Below are 21,882 nucleotides of genomic sequence, written 5' to 3'. Positions count from 1 at the left end.
GGTTGACTATGCTTTTTTTTAGTTTTACTATTGATAATTTTTGTTGTTGTACTAATTTTTTTGGGCTTGTATATTTCCTTTTTAGATTTTAGACTTATAAATATTTTTTAATGGTCTTTAAAATGTGGAAAATGTTTGAACTACAAACTTTTTTACAGATTGCTGATAATGTAAGTGGTGAGCCTAAATGCGAACCAATAAGAATTTGCTATCTTAACCGTTTATAAAAATGTTATAAAAAATTTGTGACTATAAGAATACTCTTAAAAGAATCAATGATATTTTTAAGAGAGCAAAAGTGTAATTTTCTAAAACAAAATTACTAAAATTAGTACCCATATATTTAATAATATTTAAAAAAAAATTGGGGGGGCAATGGCCCCCCCAAGTCCAACCATGGCTCTGTCCATGAATCAAACAAAGATCAAATACATGCACTTAGGCTTCCCTATGAACAAGATCTAGGGCTACATTATGTGTGGGTAAGGCCATTAATGCTAAAGGGACAAGATCAACAGGTTACTCACAACTAGGTGGGTCATGATTCTAACCTTGGGCCTAAATGGACAGTAGTGAATTGGTGGCAAATTGTTAACATACTTAAAACCCATTATAGGCAATGGCACAGATTATAAGTTGGTGGGATGAACTCTGGAAGATTTTGGCCTGAGTGGAGCCTCCACCTTCCCACTCATCACCAACTATGGTGAAAGGGACAAAGAACCAAGTGAGAGTATGTTCAAAACAATATTTGAAAAGCCTTTGTGAAGATTAGGAGATAGAACACATTGGAGTCAAACTCTCTCCCTAATGGAGTCGCCACTATAGGCGTAATGAAGGAGTATGCCTTAGCTGAGTGACTGTGGCGGAGAAAAATGGAGTCACCACCTAGATTAGGTCTAGGAACTATAAATATAGCGCTATTGTGGAAAGACTAATCTTTACCAAAGCACGTGTTTAGAGTTTAGATATGAGGATAGGAAAGTCTTAGGCACTCACTCTCACCTGACCTGTAGGTCAGCTTGCCTAATTTTGTTCCAAATTCTAATCCTATCAAAGGGTCCTCTAATATATTATTCTAAACTCACACATACTAACAAACATCTAACATCCAGAACATGGAATATGTCCTACACTCATCCATAGTATAAAAACCCTACCATTCATCACACACACATACACACACACATATATCCAAAGACAGTAAGTATATCATAAGGAAAAACATCAACAAGGCATTAAACACTAAGCATATTCAATCATCCGAACCTAGCATCATGGTATTCATCAATCAAAGAGACCAATCATCATATTCAAAGATATATGTTCATATTCATATGCATGACTTACCTTCATTTACCTCACTGCACCTTAACACCTCAGCATTTATGCATCAATGCATGTTCAAGTTTTCATGAATATTCATGTAGTTCAACCAAGACATAAGCCATAATTATTAATTTGTTAATCCAAGCATGTGAAACATGTTTTTCTACTAACCCTAATGCTAAACGTGTGAAAACTAGACTCAACAAGACCTAATCATGTGATTAAAACTAAATAAAACAAACAAAAATCAAGAACCCTAAATCTATGTTTCTAGGCACAAGTATGTGTGCGCATCCCAATTGTATGCATACGTATACTTCAAATATGCGTATGCATGTAAAGAGCATGCGCACACATACATGCCCAGAAACACAGGTTTAAAGCAAGCAACAAAATAACAATCAAATACAACCTAACATGCTTTTAATATATTAATCTAACTCTTCATTCAAAACATGGTGAGACATAACAAAGCAAAACCAAGTAGACTAAAACATATTTCTAAACATGTATAACATACAAATCAATTAAGAACAATAAGAACATAAATTATAAAATATCTAAATTAAGTAAGAACGATGAAAAGAGACTCACCTTATTTGTGGAACACAACTTGGTTGATATTTATAAGTTAAAATTAGGGTTTTTGAGTCTTTTTAATGGTCTTTGAACATACCTAAGGGTCTATGGGCCAGCCCACCTCCAAGCATGATGTTTTGGGCCCTTAAAATGAAGTTTTAAAATCTAGAAATCGAACTGGTCAGTTGGCCCGACTTCAAACGGTCATAACTCACTTAATATAAGTCCAAAATAGGCAAAATTTATGTTTAAATTGAAGCCTAGGATGTCTACTTTCCAATGAAACAAACATCATTCAACGTCTTTGTGAATCAAAATTTATGGTCAAAATAGTGAGAAAAGTCATTTTTCAGCATTATTTTCAAAGTGATTTAAGTACTTTTGAGTTGTAATTACTTTCAAACTATTAAAATAACTTTAATTATCTTTTATATACATGTCAAGCTCATCATTGGAAAATGAGACTAAAGTTTATTAACCGGGTACAAAATGAGGTGTCTACAATAAGCAACCACTTGGTAGGATCTCAGCAGCATCTTTTAGAACTATCTCTTGAACCAACTAGAACTTTAAGTTCTTGGCCCCATCATAGATTTTCATATGGTCTAATCTTGACCCCCTATATGTAACAATTGATTGAAGATTAGCACAACACAAAAAGGGACCTAATTTAATTTTGATATGCCCAATAAAATGGCAAACTAAATGAATTTTCAAAGAATGACATGCGTTCAATGAAAAATCAAATATTTTTAAGAATTAAAATGTCTTTCTAGCACATATCCAAATCTAAGAAGGCACAAATACACTTTTTTCTTGAAAGATTCAAGAAGATATGTTTCACATTTTTTTAATAACTCGCCAAATTCAAGAATGATTTTTGTAACAAAAAACAATCAATTTGAAAAGAATTTTATGGTCTTTAAGTCCTCCAAATCTTTAATTCCAATTAATGAAATTTAGAGCGAGACAAAATATAGTATTGACATATGTAAGACTCATGGGCCTTGAAAGGAAGGCCATAATATATTCTAGCTAGAAGGCTGCTTTATAAAAAGAAGAATTGTTAATGAATGAAGAATAAAGAGCCCAAAGGTGATGAATACATTATTGGCTTATATTTGAGACAAAGGGTTAAAAATCTATAAGCACATTCTAATGAAAGCCTATGAATGTAAGATGAGAGCATTTTTTGCAAATGGACCAAGCCCTATGAAACAAGGGGGTAAGGCTCATGAGAGGGAAGAAAGCGACTTTGTAATTGGACCTTCATTAAAATGAACATAAAGACTTTCTAAGAACACCTAAATAACAAGAGCTTTTGATTGGGACATGGACTCAATGAAAAATGAACTTCTTTTTAGGCACCATTGCAACACCAAGACAAAGTAAGCACATTTCCACTGCAACTTGGATTTGACAAAGCAATGGAAGATGTTTGACTAAGGTTGACATCATACCTCAAGAAGAAATGGCCTCTCCAATTGATGCTGCACTTATGGAAAGGATATACAAGGTGATAGAGACCAAAGCAAGACACTTGAAAAGATGGGATGTCACGTCCCAAACCCAAAATGGTCCAAAGCATGAGAAAAGAACCATCAAGAGAGAAACTGTAGGAGATTTTTCATTTCTTTTCTTTTCCACATGATAAGAATATATAAACTAAAATCTCCACTTTATAAGTCAGAACTCTGTACCACATTTATAAACAATAACTAAAAATCATGTGTCTCCATATGATACATGAATATATTACAAAACTCCAAATGGATTACACATGGTCATAATTTTATCAAGAATAGACAATCTCAACATCAAATATGGGCCTACCACACCTAGGGCTAACAAACCTCTAGTGCCCAACCTCCAATAATATTGATTACAGCCTCGTTGAATATAGCAAGATTGAGTCACCAACCATTTATAGCAAAAGTCTCCCAATTTAACATAGTACTCCAATTACCACCAAATAAAGTAAGCTCCATACCCAATGTATAGCTAATTGATCTGAAAAACTATTAGAGGTGGGATGAGCTAAACCCCAGTAAGTAGCATAATTAATGAAGGTGGGGAAAGCAAGTTTCATGATGATGAACAATTTACAAAACATGTTTTAGTTTGGGAGATTTCTAACTGAGTACTGCAAGATCATTTTCAATAATAATATGACAAGAATGATTAAGTATTGAAACACAAAACTTCTCAAAATAAATACTATGAAACTATATATATTTTAATCTGTGAGCACCAACAATATAATTCTAAAGCCATAATATCTAACATAAAGTAATTTATCACAAATATATCACACGACCACATAGACCGGTCATTGGATCTACCCATTCACAATTAGCATGATATTGTCCACTCTAGTATGTAGTCTCTTGGCCCTATGGGCAACAACCTCACCCATACACAATCAATGAACCTCTTCATCCAATGGGTAGTAGGGAAGAATGCGTCATCCAAAGTGAAAAGACACAAACCTAGATCTGATTTTGTTGTCATAAAGACTACAGAAACCAAATCGGGTGATTACCAGGAAATCACACATGACATAGAGTAAAAATAATGTAATTCTCACAAGTTACATGTACTTTCAAATACATAGTTTATATTTAGGTAGTTTCAGGAAAATCTTAAATAACAAAAACTTCCATAAAGTTTGTGAGGTTTCCAAATTCATATATTGTCAACAAGATTTTCTATCAATTTCCCAAATAATACAAGACAAGATAAGTACCTTTAAATTTTCCAATATACCATAAAATCCATGAATTCCTAATCAAAGATTGAATCAAAGATGCTTATATTTTCCATATCAACAATTCATGCATTTCCACATATGCATTACCAAATATGATACACTTTTCATGTATAATCATATATAGTAGGGTCACAACACAACACTTTTTAAGAAAACATAGTTCCACAAATAATTTTCCAAAATGTGTGACCCAAAAACAACGTTTATGCAATATGGTTATTTTCCAAAAATCCTATTAAAAAGCTACTTACCTCGCAACCTGCAAAAACCTAATTCTCCAAGCTCCAAAGGAGATTAACTAGAACTTAAACAATACCAAGCAAACATATCACGATAAGTATAAAACTTGAAGTTGCGTCTAGCTACAATTTAGGAATTTTCAAATAAGCAATTAATTAGGTAAGCCTAGTATTTAACTTCACCAATAATGTATTTCACTTCCAAAGTTTCTCAACAAATTAATTACAAGGCATAGACTCCCATTATACTCATAAATCATTCAAGGTATTTTCTCTAACATCAAAATCGCAACACTTAATAGGTATTTTCTCCCATTATCTCCCATTATACTCATAAATCAAAAGACCCATGACACCAAAATCATCATATTCTCCAAGACAAACAATTTGAATTTTTAACTAGCTCCGAATAATCAATAAAAATTATATTTACTATTTATTTCACATTAAAAAAGCCAAAACCCCCAAATCTTCACCATTTAGATAGCCATCATTGTAAAAACTATAAATCCACTCATCAAATAAATCCACCAAGACAAAAACTATACATACAAACACTTGAATATCACTTCTAAAGCTCATAAATCACATGGGTATCATTATCAAAGTTTAGACAAAGAAAGCCTCTAGCAAAAGCATATAAGCCCACCAAAAGATTAGGAGTCTTACCTTAAATCAAAAGAGGTGAAGGTGCCTTAGAGATTCCTAAAAAGTTTTCTAGTGATCTTATTGGAAAAATGATGTTGGATATGGTGTTGAGGAGTAGTATTGGTGGAAGAGTGTGAGAGGAGTGTTTGTGTTGTGTTGAGAGAAAATAAAAAAGAAAAGAGAAGCAAAGGAGTGATAACCGGCCAAGAGGGTGAGGGATATTTGTGAGATGTGTGGTGCGGGATAGGGGGGCAGATGGGAGCACATGGGATCTAATAAATTCAAACCTTACTTCCTTTTCTTCTTCTTCTTCTTCTTCTTTTTTTAATTTTTATTTATTTATTTTTTTTTAACTTGGGGCGTTACATTCTTCCTCTCTTATAAATATTTCGTCCTTGAAATTTTACGTATCTTGATCTTGAAAAAAGTTTGGGTATCTTGACAACATATTATCCTCATGCTCCCAAGATGCCTTTTTCACTGAATGATTCTTGCCAAGCACCTTTACCCAAGATTTTGTTCTATTGCGGAGCACCTGTTCTTTTCGATCCAAAATCTCTACCAAAATTTCTTCATATGACAAATTATCTCTAATCTGAAGAGGCTCATAGCTCAATAAGGTTCAGGAATGTATTTCCTTAACATAGACTCAGAAAACATTATGAATTCATGATAGGGCCAGTGGTAGGGCAATTCTATATGCAACTTTGCTTACCCTCTCCAAGATCTCAAAAGGCCCTACAAACCTAGGGCTTCACGTACCCTTTTTGCCAAATCTCATTACTCCTTTTATTGGTGCAACTTGTAGGAAAACTTTATCTCCAATTTCAAGTTCTAAATCCTTCCTTTTAATGACATAATACCTCTCCTGTCTACTTTGGGTTGCTCGTAGTCAATCATGAATTAGATTTACCTTTTCACTTGAATAATTTCTAGCTCTAAGATTTTTTGTTTTCCAAACTCATCCCAACAAATTGGGGATCTACACTTTCTTCCGTACAAAGCCTCATAAGGTGCTGCTCTAATACTTGAATGGTAACTATTATTATAAGCAAACTCCACCAAAGGTAAGTGACTAGCCCAAATCCCCTTAAAATCCAAAACACATGCTCTCAACATATCTTCTAGAGTTTAAATAGTTCTTCTAGACAGTCCATTTGTTTAAGGATGGAAAGTTATACTAAAATCCAATTTAGTACCCAAGGCCTTTTACACACCACCCAAAAAAGAGAAGTAAACCTTGGATCTCTGTCAGAAACAATAGAAGCGGGTACACCATGAAGTCTCACAATCTCATCAACATAGAGTTGAGCTAATTGATCAGGGGAGTAGTTCACCCGAATAGGGAGAAAATGAGCTGATTTTTCATTCTATCAACAATCACCCAAATAGCATCGTGACCTTTAGGAGATCTCAGCAATCCTAAAACAAAATCCATAGTAATTTCTCCTACTTCCATTGGGGAATAGGAAGTAGTTGCAACAACCTAAGGGTCATTGGTGCAACACCTTAACTTGCTGGCAAGTCACTGCTTTACAAAGTGAGTAATCTCTTTTTTCATATTATTCTACCAAAAGTTTTCACAAAGATCATGGTACATCTTTGTGCTACCCGGATGTATTGTATATGGGGAATAGTGCGCTTTCTCTAGAATCTCATTTTTAATCAATGGATCTTTTGGCACATAAAATCTACTCCCAAATCTCAAAACACCATCCTCAGAGATAGAAAATTCAGATTTCTTTCCACTTTGCACCTCGTCCATGGTTTTCTTTAAATGTGAGTCATTGGCCTGTGACAATTTAATTTTTTCTACCAAAGTTGGTTAAACACTTAAACTAGCCAAGTAGGCTTTAGAATGATCCATACCAACCTCAATCTCCATCATTTCAAGATCAAGAATAATATCCTTTTGAGTGCTTAGCAAAGCAACTAAAAAACTTGAAGGCTTTTTACTAAGAGCATCTACCACAACATTAGCTTACCAAAATACCTCTAAAACCTAAAAAATGACCAAAAGACCCTGAAACCTAAAAAAATTATCGAAACACCCCTGAAACCTAAAAATTACCAAATACCTTTGAAACCTAGAAAATTAACGAAATAGCCTCAAAATCTAAAAAATGATCGAAATACCCCAAAACCAAAAAAATGACCAAAATACCCCAAAATCTAAAAAATTATCAAAATACTCCGAAACCTAAAAAATTATCAAAATACCCCCAAAACCTAAAAATTACCAAAATACCTCTAAAACCTAGAAAATTACTGAAATAGCCCTAAAATCTAAATTTACAGAAATACCCCTAAAACCTAAAAATGACAAAAATGCCCTCATAACCTAAAAAATGACCAAAATAAATAATAAATGACATGTATATCATATATATATATATATATTAAATAATTAATATATATATATATATATACACACATCTATCCATGGGGTGAAAAAACCCTAATGTAAAGTAGAATGGGTGAAACAAGATGAGCATTTTTTACCATCCTTAGTTATTAATTTGAATTTTAGGGGTTGTATTGCACATCATCAATTTTAAGGGTCTGTTTGGTTGGGGTGATTATTGGGGGAGAGAAGAGTGGGGAGAAAATGTTATGGGATGGTGTTTGGTTAAGGGGGAAAATATGAGAGAAAATGGTGGAATTTTGTTTGTTTTGAAGTAAAATATATTTTGAAATTTTTTTCCCATTTCAGGTGTTTGTTTGCAAGTAAATATAGTCAAATTTGTAAAATATTTTCCCTTAATTGTAAAATCCTTTATATAAAAAGTTATAAAATGATTTACATTTGAAAATTTGTTTAAACATTTTCCAAAAAAACATAGTGGCTTTCCCTCTCCTATCTGGTCGCTAGGTCACCAGTTTGGTGGCTACAAACAACGCTCTATGAGTAGTGACAGTAGTCCAGTGTTGGTGACTCCACTCCATGATCGATGATGGTGATTTGGTGTTTAGTGACTTCGCCTCACAACTTGTACTAGTGGTTGTGACTCCACTCTAGTGACCAGTGTTGGTAATTCGATGGTTGAAGATGCTACACCGACGATCGATGTCAGTGGTTTGGTGGCTAGAGATGCCGCATTGCAACCAGTGTCGAAGGTTTGGTAACCGAAGACATCATTTTGTTGACTGGTGGCGATCCGGTTGTTGGACCTCTCGCATTAACGTCTTTGGTGTTGAGCTATCGATTTTAGTAGTTTGTTTGAAAAAATTTACTTATCATACCAAATACCTAAAAATATTTTTATTGAAAATGTTTTACATGTAAAATATTTTCCGTTATTTTACTTTAAAATAAAAGGAGTTGTAAGAGTTTTCCCTCCAAGCTCACAATTTGGGGTGATTTTGGAATCTCTTTAATTTGGGAAGAAAATATGGGAATTGAGGGGCTTAAAGGGAAATTACTCATCTACCCCCATCTACTAAAATTTGTGTTTATAAATGGTTTTTGTTTTTATTTTTTATAAAGATTTTTTTAAATGAATATTTTTTCTTATAAACTATTACTATTTTTTTAATATGACAAGTATATGACAGTAAATTTATTTGAACTACATTTTCTTTTTTATAATCTCATTTAATTATTATTTTTTATTATAAAAAAACTTTTTTATCCACCAACTTTTTCAACATTTTCCATCCAGACAAAGTCTAAAATGCCCACAAATGAGTCGGTTCCCAATCCCCTATATTCAGCAAACACGGTTCCGTAAAAGGAAAGCCTTCCTCGCTCTCGCTTTCGCCCTCGCCCTCTCTCAGACTCTGAACCCTGAACCTTAGAAGTCAGTCATGGCGTTTCCGTATATGGAAGCTGTCGTTGGTACTCTATCTCTCCTTCTCCATGTTCATGATCCTTTTTTCCGTTCTCTCTATACGTTTTATAATAATTCGTTCAGTTAGGGATTTGATTTTAGGTTTTTAACTTATTTGTTGATTTTCAAGTCTTTCATTTGCGGTAGTTTATTAGTATTTGGTTTCTTTTAAATGTTCTCTGTGCAAATTATATGAACACAAATATGTTTCATTTTTCAGATATAATTTCAGAGGGTTTTTGTTGTTGTTGACATTTATTTTGCAAACCCTTATTGTTTCAAATTCTGGGTTTACTTGTATTGGGCAATCTCAGCTTGAGCCTTGGGGTGCTGAGAAAATGTATGTGAAGATGGTAAATTTGAATGTAATGGAGTGGTTGTTATTATTATTATTATTAATTTTTTATGCTAAAAATGGTGTGGTTATTATTTTAGATTTGGTAAATGGATAAGTTTTTGCATGTTTTACCCAATGGGCGCGGTCTGATACAACTACTGGGTGTATTGAGAGTGAGTTTTACATGATTTGTTGGCTGAAAAATTGAATAACTAGGATTTGAAGTTAATTTTCCTTTTTAGTCTCCAAGATTTTGTGGCAATTAATGATAATGAATGGTTTAAGAAAAGCAAGTTTAGAAGAAGTTCCAATATGTTAATGTTTTTGTGGCTTCTTAGACTATTAATGACAATTAGATAGATAATTAAAAACTTTGGGCATTTTTTAGATACAATATAGAAATTCTACTTTAGCCTAATCTAAGTGTATATACTTGAACTCTGGCCCTTGCCCTTCCACCCCACAAAAACTTTGTACTTATGCCAAGAGTGCGTGGTGGTAACCTTGGGCTTTTTGAAGATTGAAGGGTAGCACATTGATTGGACTTTGGAGTTATGAACTTGGATAAAGAGAGTTGGTTAAAGGCTATTCATGGTTTAAGGTTTATCAGGCTGCAAGCTCATTAGAGGTCATTGCCTTGAGATATGGGATGAATTGCGACTTTATGAGATTAATTACAGTTTTTACTATCATTTCTTTATCACTATTATTACTTTGTTTTCTCGGTTACATTGTAATTTGGTTGTTGTTTTTCATGTTTCTTTGGAATTGACCTCACCCCATTCCCCAGCATTAAGTGGTTAATTTTTCTGTTAACTTTTGCCCCCTTTCTCTTAATGTTTTCTCAGGTTTCATGATATTAATGTATATCTTTGAAACTTATTTGGATAAGCGACAGCATGCTGCCCTCAAACTGCCAACCCTCCCAAAACCTTTGGAAGGATTGATCAGCCAAGAGAAATTTGAGAAATCTCGAGCTTATAGTCTTGATAAAAGGTTTGTATTAATTCTCTAGATTGTTGTATGGTAGTATTCTATCATCAGGCTTCCATAGTTCCATTTGACATGCTTTTAGATAATGATACCATTCCTGTCTCCCTTATATGGGGTATGGACCATGTGGAAGGATCATAACAGTTGGATTTTTGAGAGGTTAGATTATAGAGCATACAGTTTTAAGTTAATTATTCCTCTCCGAGAGGCTGGATGATTGAAAGCTGGCTGTTCATAGTGCTTCATCTTCTACATCTTATGATTTTCCCTATTGTCTCAATTTCAAATTGTAATTATTTATGTGACTTTCTTGTACACTTCTTTTGTACTTGATTGTCTCATTTTGGTAATATATTTATGTTACTTCACTTAAAAAGACTAGATACTATGCTGATATAGCTATTCCCCTATTGCAATATTTTTACTTTCAGCCACTTCCATTTTGTTCATGAGTTTGTGACCATACTGATGGACTCTGCAATTTTGTTCTATGGAGTTTTACCTTGGTTTTGGAAGGTGAGTTTTTAGATTTTTGTGTTATTCTATGCCTCAGCCTTGCTGTGGTGTAATTATTGTATAACATTTCATTGTGACTGCAGAAATCGGGGGAATTTGTGGTGCTAGTTGGCCTCAATGCAGAGAATGAGATACTACACACCCTTGCATTTTTGGCTGGTGTTATGATTTGGTCACAGGTGAGCTTCTCCCTACTCTAGAACATAGATGAGTATGTGACATTATTGTGGATTAAAAAACTCCACTTGAGTGTATGTATGTAGTGCATTTGAAAATGTCATGATATGTTTAGCTCTATCAAGCATAATCTGATGCTGAACAGATAAATATTATATTTTTAATTTACTTTTCTTGTGATCATGTTGCTAAATTATCTTAACATTTTGTTCATGGACCTTGATTTGGAAGGTCTATTATCATTTGTCTTTTACTAGAGGGACAGATCAGAAAAGTGGCGTGTAAGGTTTTTGCTGGCTGTGAACATTTCCAGAAATCGCCTCTACATGTCATGCTTCTTTATCATTTCAATATGGTTAATTAATTGGGGTGGCAGATGGATGACAAAGTCATGAGCTTCTATAAGTTGCACCACCATGAAGTTATGTGCTTTTACTATATTTCTGTCACTTGGTACTGAGAGTTTGTTTTGGAATGGTTATGCAGATTACTGATTTGCCATTTTCTCTGTACTCAACTTTTGTGATTGAGGCCCGCCATGGTTTCAACAAAGTTTGTATTCTTTTCATATCTCCTTATTGTTTTTGTCTCTTGTTATTTCCTGGTTTCGTGATTCTGTATTTTGGAAATATTTTTCATTTCTGGTACTGGTATGAAACTTTTCTTTGTTTCATTTAGCCTTTTATGCCACTTCTTTTCTGCTTCCTAACATTATTATCATATATTTTACAGCAAACAATATGGTTATTCTTTAGGGACTTATTCAAAGGAATTTGCCTTGCTGTTATACTTGGCCCACCTATTGTTTCTGCTATCATTTTCATAGTACAGGTAAGTTCATGTGCCAATAACTAGAATTCAAAAACCACTAGTTATTTGAAAATTTTAGTAGCAGTTGATTAACTTGATTTGACTATTACTTGTTCTAGAATCTAGAGATCTTACAATAACCTCTGGTCTGTACATGCAATTCTGGCCTCACTAAGGTGATTTTATCTGGTGTATGCAGAAAGGAGGTCCTTACCTAGCAATCTATCTTTGGGGATTTATGTTTGTTCTGTCCATTGTGATGATGACAGTCTACCCTATTCTAATAGCCCCATTATTCAACAAATTCACCCCTGTGAGTAATGCAGATTTTTGTCATTATCCGAATAAATCCAATCATTCCTATGTTATGTTTTGTTTGATGATCTTTGTTTCCTTGGCTATGCTGCAACAAATAGCTCCCAGAAGGGGTGCTCAGGCACAAAATTGAAGAGCTTGCTTCCTCCCTCAAGTTTCCATTGAAGAAGTTGTTTGTTGTTGATGGATCCACAAGGTCAAGTCATAGCAATGTGAGATTTAAATCTTGTACATCTTTTGGGTCTTCACCTATATCTTTTGTTGCACTATATCTTTTATGTTTTATCACTTACTGATTAATGTAAATTTATAATATATGGATACTTTTCTTATAAATACTCTTTTCAGTAATATGTACTAGAGTTGCTTTTTCACTGGTCACCATTTATAAAATGCAATGTTTTCATACTTTTCATGTGTTTTAATCAACTACTGCAAAAAAGTTATATGTACATTTGGCAGAATGGGATCATTATTTTGTATGTGTGCTTCTTATTACCATTCATATATATATATATATATATATTTTTTTTTTTTTCAATACTTGAATTAACTTGTTAACTTAGTGACTGGAATGAAAGTTGTAAAAAAAAAAAAAAAAAGGACCAATGTAGTAAGGGTTGAAGGAACTGTGTATTGAGAATCTCTGGAGTTGAGTTGATCACAGTCAAGATCTGGAGACTGGGTGACATAAAGGAATATGCATACAATGGAGTTTCTCTATATTTTTTCTAGGAAATTATTCATGTTAGCTTAGTTGTTCAAGGTTTTTCCAAAGTATATTTTTATAATGTGGAATGTTATATGGGGGCTATAAATGTTATTGTGCTTTTGGACTAGCTTTTTTATGTAGCTTATTTGCTTACACACAAACCTTTAAAAGCTTCATTTTTTTCTATGTACAACTGTACTTTTGCCTAAATAAGCAAAGAAGTAATTCCAAACCATCTTTAGTTGCCATAGGTAAATATATGGTTTAAGTATTTAGAGCTGCCACTTTGTTAAAAAATGTTGAAAGTTTGGACTGTATCTTAATTTGCACTTCCTAAGATTGAAAAACTCTCTTATGTATCTGTTGCATGCAATTGATGTCTCACAGCTGGTGGGGGACCACACACCTGTGGACCCCACATAATGTGAGACATCCATGGCATGCAATAGATACATCATACATACAATATCACTTCCCTACTATATTAGTTAGGCTGGACTAACACTGGGTAATGCCCTTCATGTATAAGAATAATTATGCAATCTACACCTGCAGGGCTGGAGACACTACTTTGATTGGGAAAATTGAAGTCCTGGGGCTTTTACCCTAAGATATTGCATGGTAGATCTCCTGAAACCCCACAGGACATAGGTTTAGTATGGTATAGTGGGAATATGGCTGAGATATTTACAGCAATCATGTAATATTGATGTTGTAATGGACTTATAAAAAAAAAACATTGATGTTGTAATGGTACGAGGGCAGTTACATTTTTATTTTCTCAAGTTGTGACAACTTTTATAAGGATGGTGAATAAGATTATCTTGTTTACTTTTTGAATACACTTATAATGCTCGTGTATGATTTTTGCCTTTTGTTTCCCCTGCTGAATGGTGATATATGCTGTTGGCTGATTCGTCTTATCAAACATGATGCAGGCCTATATGTATGGATTCTTCAAAAACAAGCGAATTGTTCTTTATGACACATTGATTCAGCAGGTATTTTAGTTGCTCCATGTCCTATGTGCTTCGTTTATCCTTTTTGTCTTGAATTGCTAGTCTTTTTCTTTTAGAACTAGGCAATTTACAAATCTCTCTTTTAATATATACAAATTGCTAAAAGAATCCATTGCTTCTTGAACCAATCAGATGATCTACTTCTCTCTCTTCTTTCTTTGTTATTATTTCTTCATAAGTTTCTTCATTTCAAGTGGATGGAAACTTGCCTCTGTTTCTACTATCTATATATTAAACATATTTTCCAGTGATTTTATTTGATCACTGGCTGCCATGCTTTTATGATAAATTTACTATTCGAATTTGGTTTGACTGCTATTTTCTAATCTTATGATCCTTTAGTAACCATATCTGACCTTATACTTCTGTCCTGGTGAAAGGAAGCACCATCACTTGCACACACAAATGTACCATGGCTCTTAGATGCATTCAGTGGTCTGTTCTCTTGCAAAATGTGGTTATTTATCAACATAGTTTTTCTTCAGCTCTTTTTAATTATGAAAATATCTAATTTAAATTGTGATGTTGCTATATTGTGCTTCACAAATGGATTAAGTGAGATGCATAAATGTGATTATCTACTTGATTTCACGCGCGCGCGCGCGCACACACACCAACATATTCAGCAATGACTTTTGTTGATCTAACAAATTAAACTATCAACAAAAGCTTTTATCTTTAAAACGTATTATAGTAGGGAAAATTAGGAAACTAACGCCTCAGCTGCCATTCAATTATGATATCTTCATGGTGTGGATTAAGGGGAGAAACAAAGCTGGATTTTGTTTTGTTTTTCAATAGTTCAATTTTTGGCTTTGGTAATTGATACAAGTGGTTTCTTTGGAATTTCTGGGGGGGTTGTGATAGGGGGATCCTCTTTCTCCACTTCTTTTTGTTATTATTTATGGAGACTTTAAACAAAATGTTATCGAGGGCTTTGTTTTGGGTAATACTGTTGAGCCTTTCATGATTTCTCGTCTTCTTTTTGTGGAGTGAACTCAAATCGTATTTGGGTTTTGAGATGTATTCTACCATTCTACTTTTTAGCTGTTTCAGCATTAAAGATCAATTTGGGCAAATCTAAGTTAGTGCATAGTGGTGAGGTGGTGGAATTAGCTGGAATTCTTGGATGCAGGAGTGTCATATTTTCCCTTGAAGTATCTGAGTTTACCCTTAGGTTCTCCTTTTAAGTCAAGGGCTATGTGGAATGTAGTAATCGAGAGGGTGCAAAAGAGAGTGGCAAGCTGGATGAAACTTTATTTATCATAAGGTGGAAGTCTTATATTAATTAAGAGTATGTTATCGAGTCTCCCTCCATACTATTTATCATTGTTTTGGATGCTTGTTATTAAAGACAACAGATTGAAAAAAGCTCTAGAATGACTTTTTATGGGGTGGTATTGATTTGAAATTTAAGTTTCATGTAATATATTGGCAGACAGATTACTAGTACATATCGTAGGTATGGGGTTTGGAAGTTGCTGTCATTTAACCAGGCCTGCGTGGGAAGTAGTTATGGCATTTTGTGAAGGAGAGGGTGACAGATAAAAAGTCTGAGACTTAGGGGAGGGTGGTTTTTTTTATGTTGAGTACTTACGGTGTGAGCTTATGGGAACATATTAGAGGTGGATAACATTTTTCTAATTAGGTTCAAAGTAGGAGAGGGAACTAGAACTTGATTCTAGCACAATCTTTGTTTTGGTGACACCTGCTCAAGATACGTGTTTTGATTCCATCAAATAGAGATGCAGTAATGGTAGAATTTATGAATACTCTAATGATTATCTTCTTGAAACCCATTATTTAGGACCGGTAAAAGATTGAGTTAGAATCTTTGGTTTGCTACTTTTATTATTTATATTTTCCTAAATCTACCAGAGGATGACGATAAGTTGATATGGATGGTCTCTTTCAAAAAGTCATAGTTTTGAGGTTAAAAGCTATTAATTAGTTTTGAGATTGGGGTTGATAACTCTTTAATAAGTTTTGAGATTAGGGTTTAGTACCTCCTATATAATTAGATATGGTACTCCTATCATAGGGTAATTATTTTGATGAATGTGGATTTTCATTGAAATTGTCTCCATGGTTTGGTGCCAACTCCAACCAACCCCAAGTGTTGATTTCTAGTGGTTTTCCTTCACTTGGTGCTGAGTCAAAGCAAGTCTAGGTGATGAGTCTTGGGTTCTATCCTTTATTGTCATTTTCATTTTCATTTTTTTGTGCTGAATTGTTCTGGTACACATTATTCAACAGATTTAGCATTGACTTATATTGATCTTATGCGCTATACCATCAGCAAAACCTCCTCCTTGAAATAAATATTATAGAAGGGGAAAATAGGAAACTACACCCCAGCTGTCAATTAGTCAATCAATTATGATATCTGCATGGCATGTCTGCACTCTGTGCTTTATGCTTGCAGTGTCTTCCCTCTTCTAGTAACTATTTTTAATGTTGTCTGGTTATATGTGAAAAGGTTACATCCACCTTTTTTTTTTTTTGTTTCAGTGCAAAAATGATGAGGAAATTGTAGCTGTTATTGCTCATGAGTTGGGGCATTGGAAACTTAACCATACGATGTACTCATTTATTGCTGTGCAGGTATGCTCTTATTTTTAGTTTTGTGAACTAAAATTTTAAAACCTGTTTTTATTGCTAGTTCCTAGCACTCTGTAATCCAATACACATCATGGCATAGGGTAGTGCTGAGGTATTGAAGAGTCTGTAAGTTAGCATTACTTAAAAGAAAAAGGAACTTTGATTGTCAATCATTCAACTTTCACACAGGGGCCTTAGTTCTTTTTGTTTGCCTGGTCTTGTTGTTTCTGGCTTTCTGTTTAGCACCCTTTTTTGGGGATCATTGTAACAGTTTTTACAAAACATAATCCGTTGTTTTTACATGAGTGTTTATGAGGCTTGAATAATTGTTAGACTTATTTCTTCTTGATAATCTGTTTATTTTATTCCTTACAATATTTTATTGTTATTTTTTGCTTATGCCAAGTTCCTTTTGAAGTCTTTTTTTCCTTAACAGCCTTCCCTTGAGATGATATTAGACCTTTGTTTGAGCTCATTTCTAGGAATCCATTTCTGAGATCTGAAATTGAGCCCTTGAAGCCATGATTTTAAAATATTACTGAGAAAATGAGGTTTCCATGGGAAATTGGTGCCTTTTATTTTTATTTTTATTTTTTTCCTAGTTGATACATAGGCTCTTCGCATTGCTCCAATTGTTAGGCATCATCTAGTTGTGGGACTGAAGAATTTGGAGTTATTGTCACTCTTTTTTGTTTACTTCTAACCTCTTTCCAAGTTTAGGTGTTAGTTGTGCCATATACTATATCCACATTCATTTTGGGTTAGGTATGGTGTAATTTTATTTTAGATTAATATATTGAGTCCCACTGTTTGATCACATGTTTTCTCCCTAACACTTCAGCTTCTACCTCTCTGCATAAATAACTTTAAATTCTTATATGGGTGGTCCAAAATTTATAGTCATTATCACACTTCTTATTCACTTTTAACCCATTTACAAATTTAGGCGCTAGTTCCCATACATAGCGCACACACACACACTCACATATATAGCCTAGTGGTAATGGCATCCTTTGTGGTGCCCCATGTCTGTGGTTCAAACCCCAACTACTCTCTTGCCCACTATTTACCTGTAAAAAATATATTTGACCAGCATGACGGATATGGGAAAACATGTAAATGATGGATTTGACAATGCTTAGCCAATAAGGAGGTTCTGGGTAGTGTAACATTAACCAAAGGTTACACCAGGTGCAAATTGAAGATACCATTCCCCCTCCACAGACACTGAGACACACACAAGCATGCACACAAAAACATGCATGTATTCTGAAATAATACTTTTCACTTTCTAAATAACTAATTACATTAAACTTTGTTACCTTGAGGAAGTCCTTTATCTCACATTTTGTTCTACTTTAATCCAGATTCTTACATTTCTGCAATTTGGAGGATATACCCTTGTAAGAAACTCAAGTGATTTGTTTCGAAGTTTTGGGTTTGATACACAGCCTGTGCTCATTGGTCTCATCATATTCCAGGTATTGATTTATGAAAACAATAGGTTGATTTGAAGACTGGCATGTGCCATTTTTGTAGTTTAATAATGAGTATGGGCTGTTGGCTGTTGCGACTTCTCTTCTATGCAGATAGCATGTTAAGTTATGGCACTTCAGATCTACTACTTTGATCTTTATATATGAAATGTTTGCAGTACATGTTTGTTATTTCTGCACCTCTATCTTTGATCAATGCATCATCATGACATTTAAAGGATAGCAAGTAAATTTATGACTTTTTTTTTTTTTAACATTCCAATGAACTTTCTTATTAATATCCTTTTCTGACACTCTGGCATGTCTTTTGGCAGTGGACTCTTTTACCTTTAGAGTTGCATTTTTTTAAAAAAATAAATAAAATAATTGCAGGATGTTTTCAAATAGACTCGAGTACAAACCATGCTTGTTCTTGTGATTTACATGGTGAAAACAAAGGGGTTTAGCATATAAATATTCATATTTAGTTATTCCAATTAGCTGGCTTGGAGTGATAACAGACCCAATGAGCTTATGTTATTTAAATTTTCTAGTTTCTAAATATACACCACCTTCTGCCCTTGCTTGAAGCTCATAATGAAATTGTAATTTCAAATATATATATATATATATATAGGTTTTGTAAGGAGAAAAATAAGCAGTATTAATCTATGTTCACCTGGCTTTGTCGATTGCAGCACACGGTAATACCTCTCCAGCACCTAGTAAGCTTTGCTCTAAATCTTGTGAGCCGATCTTTTGAGTTTCAGGTGATCTATCTTTACTGTGCAGGCTACTTGGTAATTTTTTGCCTCTTCCTTCTCTCATTTGGAAATTAATCCTATTTATTGTATTTTGTTCTGTCTAGGCTGATGGCTTTGCTAAGAAGCTTGGTTATTCTTCTTCACTTCGAGCTGGTCTTGTGAAACTGCAGGTTCCATTGTCTTCCCTCCCTTTTATCTGTCCTATATTTTTCCTGTTGCTCTGAAACAGTGGGGTTCTACCCCTATGATCATGAGACATTTTTGACAGTTAATTTGCAACTTTAATTCTAAATGATTTTTTTTTTTTTTTTTTACTATTAATTTTTTAATTGGTAAGTTATAGACACCTGGTGATTTTTGAACCTACCACCTCTCACCCTCCACCTTACTTTTACTAGAGGAGGTGCCCCCATTTGGGCAAGTGTGTTTGGTAGAGAGGAAAGTGATATGATGGGAGCAGGATGGAAAGAAATCAGAATGATATATTGATATATTCTCTTATTAGGTAGAGTAGACTAGTGGAAGGAAAGGAAAAAAAAAAAAGAGTGATGGTTATTTTTTATTTGGGCCCACCATTTTTAATTTTTTCAAAATAAAGATAAAATGTGTGTATAGGTGGTTTGACAGTGTTATTTATATTTCTTAAAAATAATTCAATACAAGGATATGATAGGGGAATTAAATTCAAGATATACTTTTTATTCTCTTCACCTCTCTATTCCTTCTACTAAACACACTTACAATAGAAAATATTATTCTCTTGTTTCCTTCATTCCATTCTCCCTGTATTTTCTTTCCTCTTACGTTTTTTTATCATTCGTGTCAAGACAAAACCATCATTGACTCCAAAAATTTAGACAAGATTATTGTTAATTTCTTCAATTTTAGTTCTTGTCATGTCATCTATTTTTTCGTATGAGTTTCTGAATTTCTGCTTAGTGACCACTCAGAAAATATAGACAGACTGTTATCCCAGTAATTGATTTGGCTGCCTGCATTGATTTGTCATTTGTAAAATAAGAATTGCACTTCCTATTAGACAATATATAGAATCTCTGCCAGCAGATGTATATAAATCTCCGTAGTATTATTATATATTTGGACGTCAAACAGTGGGGCTGTGGGGGTATTAAATATTCAGTTGACTGCCTGTGTCCATGCCAAGAATTGTCTATGAATCGAATTAGTTTTGTGTTACACTATTACCCTGTTGGGAAAAACCATTTGCATGATTTTTCCCCTTAAAAAAAAAAAAAAAAAAAAAAAGCTTTACTGATCACTGAATAGAGATATATTGTGTTTCAGGAAGAAAATTTGTCAGCTATGAATACTGATCCTTGGTACTCAGCTTATCACTATTCACATCCTCCCCTTGTTGAAAGATTGGCTGCACTTGATGAACAAGATAAGAAAGAAGACTGATGTTGGAAACCTTTGAATCATAAGCACGGTACTTTGAGCTTTAAGAATTGTTCCAGATTGCATACTTATATTACAGGGACCCGGTGTTTTGTGATTCATGTTCTACTGGATGCTCCCTACCCTAAAGAAATTAGCTACCCCTTCCCCCCAAATCTTGAGAAACAACTATTTTTAGGATTCAAACCCCCCCTCCCCCCTCTCCCAACAAAAAAAGAGAGTTTCTGAGTTTTCATATATAGAAATTGTGTGTGTGTGTGTGTGTGTGTTTTTTTTTTTTAAGCTAAATGCTAATTTCTGTTTTCCTATTTCGTAATTTTAAGTATTTTATTCCTTTAAGAAGCTTAGAGTTAAATTAGGAAACGAATGATGTAATCACATCCAACTCTTACCATATGAAAGTACCTTAAATAAGGGTTTCAAAAAAGAAGTTTAAAAAAAAGTACGCTAAATAAGTAGTTGTGAAATGGAAATATGGAATAATCTTTTGATGTCTGATTTATGGTCAACTAAAGTTTAGACCTCTAAAAAAGCTAGTAATATCTTAGGTTCCATTTTGGCATCTTAGGTTCATCTTGAGAAGGTTCTCAAAAAACAAAAAAAAGTACATCTTGAGAATGGAGCTAATTTATATTTTTGCCTTACTGGTATTACTTGACAAATGAGGCCCGTTTCAAATTTCAACTGGATCTCTGATATATATTTAGAAATATTTGTTTTGTCTTGATTTGATCCACAAAGAGAGAGAGAGAGAGAGAGAGAGAGAGAGAGAGGGGGGGGGGGGGGGAGCAAAAAAATCTTGAATTTGTGTGTGGAATTCATATGAATGCTAAAAAGATAAGTGCATTGTTATGCTTGGCAAAATGGAGGGACAGGAAGGAGGAAGAACAAAGGAAACAAGAAAGGAAGTGATGTGATGTGATTTGGAGTGTTTGGTTCTCAAGGGAGGAAAGGAAAAAATTTTGAGATCCTATCCCTCACTCTCTTCTCTCTTATTTTTGCTTTTTTTTTTCCTAATTTGGGAGGAAAGGAAAGGAAAGGAAAGGAAATGGTCCGTGACTCATTTTCCTTACCTTCCCTCTATTTCTTTCAACTAAACAAGGTATGTCTTTGTATTTTTTTCCCCTCAAATCAAACGCAGAAGATCTAAATTATTCGTAACCTACTTAGTACCTGTTATCATGACCTTTCCCACCAAACTCATTTTCTTCCAAGTACCAAATGAAAGCTATAAAAGTGATGCATTATTGCAAGAATCTCAAAAAAATAAAGTTGTAAAAAGGGGTAATCCTCTGCTGATTTTAGCCAAATAATCTTAATCCACAAGCAAGCTTAGTCTTATCTAGTGA

At 33.9% G+C, this 21,882-nt stretch overlaps 1 protein-coding gene across 1 annotated transcript; it reads left to right on the top strand.

The window, feature by feature from the left end:
• Nucleotides 1-9,258: 9,258 nt before the first annotated feature.
• Nucleotides 9,259-20,766, top strand: LOC115987294 (CAAX prenyl protease 1 homolog). The gene is made up of 14 exons (XM_031110818.1): nucleotides 9,259-9,403; nucleotides 10,581-10,728; nucleotides 11,157-11,241; nucleotides 11,325-11,420; nucleotides 11,905-11,970; nucleotides 12,151-12,249; nucleotides 12,428-12,541; nucleotides 12,645-12,755; nucleotides 14,194-14,256; nucleotides 16,786-16,878; nucleotides 18,243-18,356; nucleotides 19,049-19,120; nucleotides 19,219-19,284; nucleotides 20,420-20,766. Exons 1-14 carry the CDS (start codon nucleotides 9,373-9,375, stop codon nucleotides 20,534-20,536), a joined length of 1,275 nt encoding a protein of 424 aa, XP_030966678.1. The 5' UTR covers nucleotides 9,259-9,372; the 3' UTR covers nucleotides 20,537-20,766.
• Nucleotides 20,767-21,882: the final 1,116 nt, after the last annotated feature.

The sequence above is a fragment of the Quercus lobata genome, chromosome 4 (assembly GCF_001633185.2).
Source record: "Quercus lobata isolate SW786 chromosome 4, ValleyOak3.0 Primary Assembly, whole genome shotgun sequence".
NCBI classification, from domain to species: domain Eukaryota; kingdom Viridiplantae; phylum Streptophyta; class Magnoliopsida; order Fagales; family Fagaceae; genus Quercus; species Quercus lobata.
Note: the sequence above shows the minus strand (reverse complement) of the source record. Positions and strands in the feature narration are given on the sequence as shown.

Bases quoted from the DNA above. Each gene is read 5' to 3' on its own strand.
- LOC115987294 (XM_031110818.1), top strand. From the start codon at position 9,373: ATGGCGTTTCCGTATATGGAAGCTGTCGTTG. The intron at 12,250-12,427 runs GTAAGTTCATGT...TGGTGTATGCAG, and splicing joins CTATCATTTTCATAGTACAG to AAAGGAGGTCCTTACCTAGC. The intron at 14,257-16,785 runs GTATTTTAGTTG...TTTTTGTTTCAG, and splicing joins ATGACACATTGATTCAGCAG to TGCAAAAATGATGAGGAAAT.